The 12,181-nt window shown below is 45.4% G+C and overlaps 1 protein-coding gene across 3 annotated transcripts in view; it reads right to left on the bottom strand.

Annotated features, from left to right (window-relative positions):
- The window catches only part of LOC138064123 (protein FAM219A), a 100,119-nt gene continuing 87,938 nt past the window's right edge, over positions 1 to 12,181 (bottom strand). For 2 of the 3 annotated variants that reach the window (XM_068925281.1, XM_068925282.1), the window contains exons 3-6: positions 7,141 to 7,243; positions 2,623 to 2,703; positions 2,195 to 2,249; positions 1 to 956 (exon numbers count right to left, since the gene is read on the bottom strand). In XM_068925281.1, coding sequence (XP_068781382.1) covers positions 801 to 956; positions 2,195 to 2,249; positions 2,623 to 2,703; positions 7,141 to 7,243 — 395 coding nt within the window. In that variant the 3' untranslated portion in view covers positions 1 to 800. Of the gene's footprint in view, positions 960 to 2,194; positions 2,250 to 2,622; positions 2,704 to 7,140; positions 7,244 to 12,181 lie in introns of all 3 variants that reach the window. The other variant, XM_068925280.1, reaches the window with a different exon arrangement.

Here is a 12,181-nt window from a genome sequence, read left to right as displayed (position 1 = left end):
GGAAGCATACGGGTCTCACAGGAATTAAGCATAGGCTGAAGTCAGTAAATGTGACTGGACTGAACTCATGAGTATGGTATTCTCAGGCAAGGACTGAATCCCAGAAGAGCATGGATGGATTGCAGATTGAATCTGATCTGATTGATGATAATTTGATGTGGAACTAAGGGTAGATTGCATTGGTATGTGACATGACAGCTCTAGCTAGTACCGACTCAGAGTGAAATGCCATGTGCTTGCTACTCTTTGCAAGTGAATGAATTGTGTTACGTTAGTCCTGGCTAGCCCTGCCATAATATTGGATGCCCTACTCCGTTCTCATTCCTGTGCCCTGATTACGGAATAATTTTGGTTGACACAAACTGATCAGGTTTAGTGAATGAAATAAGAACTGACCTCCTGCCACGGTTAAAAATCCCTGGCATCTCAGACTCAGCGCTGATCTGGCAAATGGATTGGTTTTGCTGGGTAGGATTAACTGGAGCCCCACCTGATCCTTCCCATTCTGGAACAGACACCTTACAAACCATCTCCAGTGTCTACCAAGGAGGTATCTTTGGGCCTTTCTGCATTCACTCTCCAGACCAGTCAGTTCTGCTAGGCACTGCCTGGCACTTTGAGCAATTTCTGCTTTGTTTAACCATAGCTTAAAATAACCTATCAACCAATCATAAAATGGATTTTTTGGTTTCTCCTGGCTCCATAAACACAAGAGGTGCACGTCCTACCATAGGAGGAAGCAATGGCTGTTAAGTTTTACAGTTATAGTGGAAAGCACTGATCACAGCCTGCCGGCCTCACTACTGGATGTGACAGGCGGTGGAGGAGGTGGCTTGGCAACACATGCAGGTAGGGTTGACCGATTTAGGGGGGATTAGGTCGAGGTCCTCGTCATCTGGGATCTCATCTAACCGGTACCCATCCTTTAGCAGCTGGATGTTCAAGTCTTGGTTGATCTGCTACAGACAAAGAGACAAACAGTCAAATACTTGAGACTTCTTTCTTCTGACAGGTCAGAAGTGCAGGGAGGTCATTTGTTCTGGAATACTTTTCCCTATCGTTAACATCTGTCCCACCAACAAAAAAGTCCCAGGTTTTTAACACAGATGAGGACTGCCTTCTGTTGCTCTCACTTTTTCCAGAACAGGAGTATCTACAGAGTGAGACAATCCAAAGCAGCTGCAGTCCTTGAAGTTTATATGCTATTTTACTCTGGAATTCCGTTTCCATGAAGATGAGTACTGATTTAAAGTAATGTAATAGTAATGACAGTAAACAGACTTGCGGCAGTACAGCCCCCCCTTGCCAGTCCACGGCACTGTAGTAGTTGAAAGGGGGTAAAGTCACTGCTGGTAGTATTTGGTTCTTTGTAGATTCAGATTCAGGTGCTGTCTAGCCAGATCTGAGAGAACAACACTTGATGTGAGGGCCCAGAGATGGCCAGATCATTTGATCTGGTCCCTGCTCTTGGCTGCTACTCAAAGTTTCAAAGGCATTTTGCCCAAAGAAGGGATGCAAGGGGGAAAAGCTCTCCGTGGCCTGCGTGCAGAACGGCTGCTCAGCACCCTGGATGTAGAATCGGATCCTTTAGAAACAGTAGCCAGAGGCTGAGCAACTGATTCACTAGCGGGCTTGGGAATGTATTCAGAAAATACAGAGGGATTAAAAAGCCTGAACTTCCTGCCTTTTCTCCTTGAAAGGGCAAGAGTTCATGTTTGCAAGTCCTCTCTGAAATTTCTGTCTGCTCCAAGTAAACATACGTTGGGCGACCCTGATCCCCACAGGAAATGGAAACAACAGCATGCCCACAGAGCCCCTGTTTGTGTCCTTGGCAGGTAGACAGCTACTGAGTTGCCATGACAGTCAAGTTGATGCTTTTGCACATCTTGGGCCAACGCTGCAGGCCTGAACAGAATTGAGAAAAGCTTGAGTGAAGCTAAAGGTAGCTCTGAAAACAGACAGCGGGCAAATTTATGCCTGTGCCATAGCAGTGAGGGAAGGGAGCCAACTAGATCACTGAGGAAGAAAGAAACATCACAGTTTCTGCCACAACCCCTTCCAGATTCACATGGTTTATACCACTGTCAAATTGCCTGTGCAGCCATTTCTGGCTGCACAAGGCTACTCTAAGCCATTTCTGTCTGCTCTAATATTAGCAACCGTGGCAAGCATGGCAGGAGAGAGTACAACTCACCTCAGCTGATGAGTATCCCGAGGAGGAATATCTGGACATGTCAAAGTCGTCATCACTGCAGGGAAGTACAACATACAGCAAAGAAGGAAACAGTTACAGAGATTCATATTCCCTGGCTAGTCCTATCTTGTGCCATGAAGCTGTCCTTTAGGCACAAAGAAGTTATACCAAGAGGGCTTGGATAGCAGCTTTCATCTGTGAACCTCAGACCTTTCCATAAGGGTGCTCTTAACTCACGTCTCTTCCTACTTGTTTACACACAGAGACCAGTTACAGCGTATGCCCAAGGGCACAGCAAGGAAGAGCATGAGTGGTCCGCAAGAATACTTTCAGCAGAGGTCCAAGGAGGAGTTAGCTTCAATGTTACATTCTCGCACAAAAACCTGCTTGCACTGTAAGGTATATCATCTTATTAACACTTTGCATACCTGTCTGTATCCAGGGCTACCAGTGGCTTTTCATCTGGACTCTGATCTAGTGACGAATAGCCTTTATTGGGAACGACGAGCCTGAAATAATTAAATGTCGTCCATTAACCACACAAGAAAGCTCAGTACCATACATAGTCTAGGGCAAAGTCACATGATAGTGAGGCTTTCCCTGTTTCATTTTTTTCACAAGTTCACCCTCACTGGTGAAGACTTTAAATGGGTACAATTCAGAGGAAGTAAGTTGTGTCTCTGCATAGTTCAGGACAACTTCACAGGGATGAATGCTGAACATGCCTTGGGAACACATTCCTCTCCGGAAGACAGAACAGCTGGGACACTCCGTGCTTCATTCTTGTGAACCTGTTCAACTAGCACTGCTTGTCCTATCAGATTGCTCCTTTTTGTTTTGCGTTTCCTAGCAATGAATAAGTGACACTAGCCAATAAGTAAATGGGAGAAGGAGGCTAGGGGAAGGCAGTGGCTTGTACTCCTGCTATTCAAAATCAGGGATTTGGCCATTTGGTCTGAGTCCCTACCCAGCCCCCACAGCAGAACGCTTCTGAGCTATCACTCCTAAATTTAGTAATACGAGAAATATGAGCTGGTGGGTGCAGCGTAAGAGCCCAATCAGATTAGCACTTTTAAAATCCCATTATTTTATAACGACTTTCCGTTCATCAGAAGTATTACAAAGGCTGATTATGAGTTTGCACCTTTAATTGCCTGAGAGAGTAATGTAATGGAATATAGACTTGAGAGCTGCTAGGAAAAGAAAAATACACTAATTCCATGGTATCCGGTTCACAACATAGAATTCTTTCAGCTACAAAACTGTACAAGGACTTTGGTTCATGTTTAAAATAAGATCAACCAAAATGGGAAAACGGAGCAAGAGTCTGTGTTCAGTAGGTGGGAACAGTAACAGCAGGATGAACATCTCCTTGTTCAGTGGCTTAGCTCAGATTTTCTTCCAAATGAAGAAATGGTCTTTAACGACACACAGTGGTACAGAAGGGCTTCACTAAGAGTTTGGCAAATATAAACCTGAACCCCTTCCATGCTCCAGCTGCTTTCTGATCAGCTGCAATGCTCTATGGCTTCTCCTCAGAAAATTTTAGGAAGCTATTTGTTACAAATTATATGAAGGCCTGCTAGGCACTGAAGATTGGCAAGGCTCAGGAAGAGTAAAATCTATCAAAAGTTACATCAAAGCAGGTACACACGCTCATGACTGGTTGCATTTTCTTACTGCATTCATTAAAACTCAAGATTAAAAATTTAATTTTAAAACTGATGCATAATTTCCAACCTCTGGCACAAGAGAAAGGATCCACCTGCAAAATTCAATACCATTCCCATAGCATTCAGAGGGTCCTTCTAGTCCTAAAGCAATTAGGTAGGAAGTCAAGAAGCAAAGATGTCTGGAACCAGCAACTGAAGCTGTGACCTGGCAGAGCAGCCTGCCTGCAGAGATGTCAGAGGTACTGGCTTCCATGCTCACTCTCCGGTTTTCAAGACACACCTCCAAATATGTTCACTAGCAGTTGTTCCTGTGTCTTGAATAAACAATTCAGTATCAGGGAATCTGGGAGAAGAGCTCTTTGTGGTGCAATTTACTTGATTAAAAAAATCACTATGTCTTTTTATTGAGGAATGACCTTTTTCTTAACAATACAGAACTTTAATTTTTCTGCAATAGATAGAAACTGTGACAATATCTTTGCTCCTCATATGTCTTTCCCTCACATCCTAACTGTCCTTATTCTTGCTTCCCGCTGTCCCTGCAACAAAGCTGAGTTGCAGATGTACCTGCTTTCATCTGCAGGTGATCTAGTATGAGCTTCTTGTCTTGAGGTTTTCAGCTACCTAACATGAAATATGTTATGACAAAATCTGAGTTTAGCCTATGCTCAGAGTGGACTACAGAGAGAAGACAGTCAATCAGTTGTAATAGAAAAACATGCATAGGAGTCTCAGATGTGATCTGATAGAGGCAAAGGGGCGAAAGCTACCAGTTAGCTACAAGAGAGAGACTGCTGATCACTTAACGACGTCACGTTGCTGGCCTACATGAAACGCGCTCTTCTCCTAGATCAGTTCCTAGTGGGCAGATGCCGAGCTTGGAAAGGGTTGCACTGATGATATTATTTCTGTCAGCAGTCTAATATCTGGCTCTGTGGAAGCAGTGCGGATGGTGTTGTGGGCTCCACCTGGGCTCGTAGTGAGTACGCCAGCATCATACCGGCCTTGTAAACATTTAATTTGGTCTTAGGAGGGTTGGGCACATTACGCCTCCACATCCTTTCACCCCTGAGGCTGGCTGTGCCCTCCCACCTGGAGGAGACAGAATGGTGAAGGCAACCTGGTACTCGAGGTCGGATGTCAGGAGTTCAGACAGATAATACAGAGGAACCAAAACTCGGGGAAGGAGGAGGAGGTGGAGTGGGGCAAGGAAGAGACAATGCAGATTACCTGAATGAAAGAAAAGATACTTGATGAGAAAGGCAGACTGTTAGAAAGGGAGAAATGGCTTTGGCTGTTTCTCCTCCTGCACACTGGAGGAACCCAATGGCTCAGACTTAAAGAACAACTACAAGGCTGGACTTGCTGTACTCCCACTGGAGTACTTCCCATTGGCCTGAAACCTTTATATTGTGAAAACAAGCTATTTGAACAAGTTTGCAGGACTTCTGCCTTCCTGGGGCTGGGGTATCTATGACAAGATAGGCCAAACCATGCTGAGGTATTGCTAGGGCTCTGCCCATAGTGCTGCTTGGCTCACAGAAAGTCAAACAAGCTAGGGGATGAAAAGATGGACCAGTGAGGCATTGTGCTGGGCACCTCCCAGCCACATGGGAGCAATAGAGCTTGGCTACATCTGCTACTAAAGCAACACCTGCAAACCTTTGCTTTGGGATCCCAAGGGATGCTTCTAAAAGACCTGTGAAAAGTAACCAAGAAAAACAAGTCTATTGGCAGCAGGCTTAACTCAGCTGTGGAAGGGTCTGCATGTCCCTTGAACAGTGTTCAGGTATTCACAAACGCAATAAAACCGAGCTGGCTGTTCTAAAGCTTCTGTCAGTGGGCGTCACTGCCTTGCCTCTCCTCACCCAAATTACTCTTCTTTCCATCTGCAGCTGTTAAACAGCAACCTCTCCTGATAGAAGTCATGAATTTTACAGATAGGCCTCATAATCATCTTGCCTTCTCTCCCTTACCACCTCTGCCTGCTAATTTCAGTGTTTCTAAACCTCTCAAGCAGCAAATCTGCCACCACTCCTCTTGGGAAGCTAGTGTGCAGCCTGCTGCCAAAAGAATCCAAGTCTCTGGCCTGTATCCAGCTTGTATTTGGAAGACAACAAGGAGCAGTGGGCATGGAAAACCCAGCTGTGAGTTTCTTGCATTTGCTGAATTTTTTACTGCCAGTAAAGGCCTGGCTCCTTTATATGGCCTCAACTTGCAAACAGAGAGCAGTGAGCAATGCGGCGTATTCGACCAACATCGCAGGGACTTACAAATAAAACTTGACAAAGCCTTGGCATGATTTGACTGCTCTTGTGGGTTTTGGGAATTACTTTGAACAAGGAACCTCATCTGTTGGATGTGTTGCATACAAAGAGGCTCTGACCTGCAGCTCCAGTTTTACTTAATGTATGGTAATCCACGCAACTTTCTAATTCATCAATAAACATCCAGCTTTCATGCAGATTCTGCTGTCATTTTAAGTGAGGACCTCTATTAAAAATTGCCACCTTTCTTATAGCATGCAAAGTGTGCCCTCTTGTGGACTCAGAGGGGTTCCTGCCTCTTGAATGCAGGTAAATGATATGCTATTGTACTGAAGCTTGCTTGGAAAAAAATTGAAATAGGCTAATTTCAGCCAAGAGCTTTTCTGTTTCCAGTGGTTTGTGGCACAGTCTGATACTGTCATACAGAGATGTGCCAAAGCAGCTCCAGCAAAGTATGACCACGTTGTTTAAAGTGCAGGGGAGATGTATAGCAAAACACACAGAGATGTATTATTCACAAGCCTGCGTTAAGTCAATCAGAATGGGCAAGGGGTCATTTTCAAAATGGAACAGAACTACTGGGACAAAAGCAGCCAAGTCAGAACTAAGCTCTAAAGCAGTATGCTGTTACATGAAGCAGCATTCCACTTTCTCCTGCTGGTAGGATTACGTGGGACGTGAGACTACTCAAAACACGCAAGACAACCAGATAAAACCCCTGCCTAAGTCCTGGCTGGGCTGCCTCTGCCTCCCTGCAGGCTGTACTGTCACTGGTTTTGTATTTATCCTTTTACTGGTCTTGAGCCCAACTGTCCCTGCCTCTCCCTGGGGACAGCATGCAGCACAGCAGAGAGCATTTGGGCCTGCCAGCTGTGGGAAGCCCCGATGGTGCGCTTGCAATGTGTTTGGTGATTGGTGATTGGCAATGAACATCGTCCTTGCCCCATCGTAAGGCCACTAGGGATGGCAGCTTAGAGTACAGCGGAGTGCTTTTTCAGTGCTTTACCTTGTTCGTGCCATCACGTTGTTCTTCTTGGGCTGCTGATTAACTGGGCTTCCCATGTTGCCGTTCTTCAGAGAGCCCTTCCGAGCCAGCTCCCTCTGTTTCTCTGCATGTGGGATACAAAGGGGAAAAGCAGAATTAAGGCAACAGCCTGGCTGGCCACCATACAGCCGCAGAAACCTGGATCTGACAGAGCTGAAAGGCATGGCAGAATTAATAGGCAGGAACTGGAGCTTTCCATCCCCAGGGATGTCCACAGGGACACCACAAAGGCTGGCTGAGCTGTGTTCCGTTCCCTCCAAGGTGGCTAGGGGCATATGAACACGGGTGGATGCAAACAGACCCGAGAGCTCTCTGATCTAGCTGGACACGAGCCATGACGGATCCAGAAGTCGGGCAGCAACGTTAGCATGGCACCAGGCTCAGGCTAACATACCCTGATGCTACACCCCATAGCAGAAAATGTTGTGGCCTTCCCTTTTTCTCCTCCTGGAAGCCTGTGATGTCCCCAGGGCATCTTCCTTTTTTATCTCACACTGAATCTTGGGGGCTTTATTTTTTATTTTTAAAAAAAGGGAGTGAAACATTTTGCAGCTGTATTTTTAAATAGTGTATAATTTGTTTATTTTTCAGAGCATGTTCCAGTTGCCAGTGAGATGTAACCTTAAAACTGTGATAGTACGTGGTGGCGGTTTTGCTGTTTTCACTGCAAGAGAGGATTTAAATTAGCTTTTCATTGAGGAGAGACTACTTCTTCTTAATAACTTCTTGTCACAGGAACACAACTGGAATTCAGGTCTGAGAGCCCCAAAGCTTAAGCCTTTTGCGGATTTGCAATCTTTGTGTTGTACTAACACATCTCTGCCTCCAGCAGGGATGGGAACCCATGTTCGATGGGTTATCACATTAAACATTAAAAAGCCCTGCCTCCAGAAAATCTTACACACTAGGGACAGAGCGACACACAGGGTGTTTCTTCTCCTGTGGTTTACAGAGCTTACCCTGAGTGCAGGAAAACTGAATGGGAGAAGGGTAGAATATGAAGGATGACCTCCCTGTATCTTCACCTTTTTTTCTGTTTTGCTATTCAATTTTCTTGTTCAATTTCCTTCCTTATTTCTTTTGGGAAATTAGTTAGGTTGAGTCAGCAGCTAGCCACAAAAGCTGAGCTAATTGCCCCAGCCTAACCCTGCAATGCCAGGTGAGGCCTGCAGAGCAAAGCAGTGTGAGACCAATGAGGAAGGAAAAAGCCCAGCTAAATACAGTTCTCCCGAGTGTGAGAAAATGTTGGAAACTATTCTTGTGCCATGCCTGAATGCCAGGCTGCTGCCTGGGGAACGTGAATAGTGAATTTGTTTTGCTTTTGCTTCCCCTGTGGTGTGTGAAATATGTTGATATATATACGCATATATATATTTTTTCTTTTTTTCTCCTGTAGAATTTTTTATTTCCCTTTGAGAAAAAAGCACCTGTTACCTGTCTTAGGAAAGCTGCAAGCTTGCAAGAGCAAGATGGGCAAACTCTGTCTTTTCCACAAAGGTAAAAGCAGGGGGGCACATGTCCAAAGACTTCTTTTTTGAGGGGCAAATAACCAGAGAAGATGCCTAGATACCGGTGGTGGTGAGTGTGGCTGAGGAACCTGCAGAGAAGAGTACATACTCATACGAGCCATGCCCAGCCCTGCTTCTGCTGACAGCAGGGGCGAATGAATGGTCATTGAAGTTGGCAGGAAAAGGATCAGGCTAATAACTCCCTCCGGCATGAACTACAAAGAGATTGATACAGGATCGAAGTCAAAACCTTAAATCAAGGTAATTTCTCATGACTGTAACTTGCAAATGCATTGGTTATCTTTGTCTCCGGAATAAAAGGCCGGTATTTTGCAGGCCACATGAATTTTTCTATTCAGATGTAGCGGGATAAAGCAGGGTTTTATGGAAGCAAACGTTTACAATCCTAAATACAAAGACTTCCACCCATCTATACCAAAAGCTCTAGCACTGACCATAAATATACATCCTTGAGACAAGAGGCCAATACTTTAAGAGACTGCATAATTCACAAAAGCACCTGACTCAAAAACAAGGTTACAGGTTTCATTTTCTATCAAGACAGTTAGGCCTGCCTGAGCCTTTTAAACGGACTGGCACTCTCTGCCTTCTATTGATTACTCAGTACAAGCACTAATTCTGTTTTCCAATTCAGATTACTCATTTGCTTGATGAATCTGGACATTAGCTAAGTATCTCTTTTCTCCAGTAGGTCTTCCTGTGACTACTTCCATGTTCTTACGGAGTGCTATTGCAGTGTGCGGATCTGAATGACATGATGTTCCTCTTTAACCCTTTCTTTTGCTTATTTAGTGCTTGGAGTGAACATTTCCAAAGCAATGTAAACACTGTAGGAACATAATGCCATTGTCACATCCATGCTTGTGTCCCCAGCCAAATTTCTTAAGTCTGAGACAACAGTTCAGCTCCCTCTCGGATTCTACAAATCCTGAGCCCAAAGGTGAGGAGTTGCAGGAGGGAACGGGAGGTGGGCCCAGCCCTGGGGTGTTAGGACAAGCTCTGGGAAGGTGGTGGAGATGGGTATGATTTACTTCAGGTGTTGAGGCTATCTGAGTCTTCTGAGTATTAAGAACTACTACGTTTGCCTGCACCCAAAGGGACTGCCTAGGGGCCTATCTCCTGAAATAATTCTGGGCTATAAATTCCAGCCTCACATACCGACTATCAGGCATATCGGAATGAGGCCCGTTTTCTGTTTGGTGCTTCCTGCTGCTTAGCAGGCGGAGTTCGTGAACCCCATTTCTCGACAGTGAACTCTGTCCTGGGCTTCCAATTCTTTTGGTTTTGGCTCCCGGACTTTTGTTTGAAGGCCAGGACCCCAGACTCTGAGTACTGAGTCCCTTTTAGAAATGTGACTGATTTAGGCACTGCTGAAGATGTTACTTTCAGGGTCCAACGTTTTAACAAAAATCAGTCAATTCACAAACTAAAATAGTTCTCACAGAGGCTGCAATCAAATACATAAACAAATACAGTCAAGAGAAGGTGAGAGAAGGCACCAGTCTAGTCTAGATAAGTAAATAGCATCTTTCTTTTAAGTCTGCCTCATGTTGACTGATGGTACATCCAAACGAGCATAAATCCCAACTTCACAACCTTTCACTCAGCCAGCTCTGCTAAACTTTGTGTGAAACCTGGAAACTAAATGCCTGGGCAATTCTCACGGTTAGGACTTTCCTTCTGAGTTGTCCTAGACTGCCCAGTACAGCAGGAAAGTATTCCCCACTGGACTTAGAAGAGACCTCTGTTCCCACAGGTTTCCTGCAGCCTCAGGGCCACTGCTCAGCTTGAGACATCAGGCAGATGGTATAGGCATAGCTTGTCCTCAGCACCTGGGAATTCCCGGCATTGGTTATGACAAGGCTTTCCTCGTCCGGGACTGTGCTGCCCGCTACGTTCCAGTACATGCAATGAGCTTCCAAAAAGGCAATTCAGCTTGCTGGAAAATCAATTCCAACTCTTACAAAACTATCTAATTCTGGGCAACTCTCAGGCACCAGAAGAATGAGGAAGGGTTGTTAACAGGCACTCCTGCCAAATTCAGAGGAAACGGGACACACAAGAACAAATGAAGGAATAGAGGGCAGTGATTTTCAGAGACTGGTTATGTCTTGTCTTGCTGTCTGATGCTCAGTAAAAAGCTGATATAGCAGACATACAAGGTGAAAGAGGCTTGGAGATGTGGAAACCAGAATGAAACGAGGCTATTCTCCAGCTATTTCAGAGAAATCACTAACTGTTGGCAGTAAAAGGGCAGCATAATAGCAGAGCTCCATTAATGCTCTCTACATGACATTTGCAAGTATTTGAAATGAGTCGTTCAGCTTCCATTTCACTTAGCTGAAATACTTTTTATTATCATAGCACTTAGCTAAAAATTCACACATACGTGGTTTGTCACCCCCCCTTCCCATGAAGCAGTTAGGGGTGACTGAGCACGCTGTGAGTACAGACGTGATGGCTGGCAGAGCCAACAGGCAGGCATTAGCAATATTGGCAGGGCTGGTATAGCTGGAGGAGAGACAGCTTTACCCAAATCCAGGTTCCCGCCAGCTTTTTACTGATTTTATAGCCAGGCATTTCCTCAAAGAAGCAAGACACAGCAGAGGAAGTTGGGAGAGTACGAAGCAGCTTGCATGCGCCTCTGACATTAGGAAGCATGCTCAATTAGGAGTCTGAAGTTCCTGCCTGATCATTAGCAGGGAAGTTGTGTCAGAGTAATCTACCTGGCTCCACGCTTGAGTGGAGCCAAGCACCATTAGCTTCAGTTTCAGTGGAAAGATCAGAGAACACAGGGAGCAGTGCTTTCAGCCTGATGCACTGGGGAATTTGTCTGCACCAGTTCCACTTAGGCTAATCCTGGACATTGTCAGAAGAGGGAAACAGAGCAGCATGCGTGTCTATGTGTGCATGCATGTGTGTGAGTGTGTGTGTGCGTGGTGGTGGTGGTGGTGGTGGTGGTGGGGTGTTCCAGGATCCTTTCGGCACCACCATACCGCTCTGAACAGTACTAGGGGAAGCCCTTCTGCAGGGCCTGCCAACCACCCTGTTATATCTCACCTCCCCTTTCCTGCCCACTTTCTCACTCCATCTTTGAGGCACTTTGTCCCCTTACATGCTAAAACCTTTAAAGAAAGAAGATGAACCCACCTGACGAATCCGCAAAGGCTGCTGCCTTTGTGCTAACCTCACACTAGCCTGTTCTCTTGCTGACCCATTCTGTCCCATTCAGCATCTGCTCCAAGTGCTCTTCAAGGCAAGCTCTACTAGTGACAGGAAAACAAGCAGGAAAGCCTAAGGAGCTTTCAGGAAGACAGGAATAAGTCATAAATATAAAGGAGCAAAGGAAATAGACGCTTCACACATGATCAGGAACATAATTCGTCCACCTCTGCATCCTGTTTGGCCATGGTGTTACGCTACAGCTGTATGCAAAGGTCTCAAATAAGATGGTGCAGTAGTATGCCAAGCAC

This window comes from Struthio camelus, chromosome W, assembly GCF_040807025.1.
Source record: "Struthio camelus isolate bStrCam1 chromosome W, bStrCam1.hap1, whole genome shotgun sequence".
Classification (NCBI taxonomy): Eukaryota; Metazoa; Chordata; class Aves; order Struthioniformes; family Struthionidae; genus Struthio; species Struthio camelus.
This window is presented reverse-complemented; position numbering and strand designations above follow the sequence as displayed.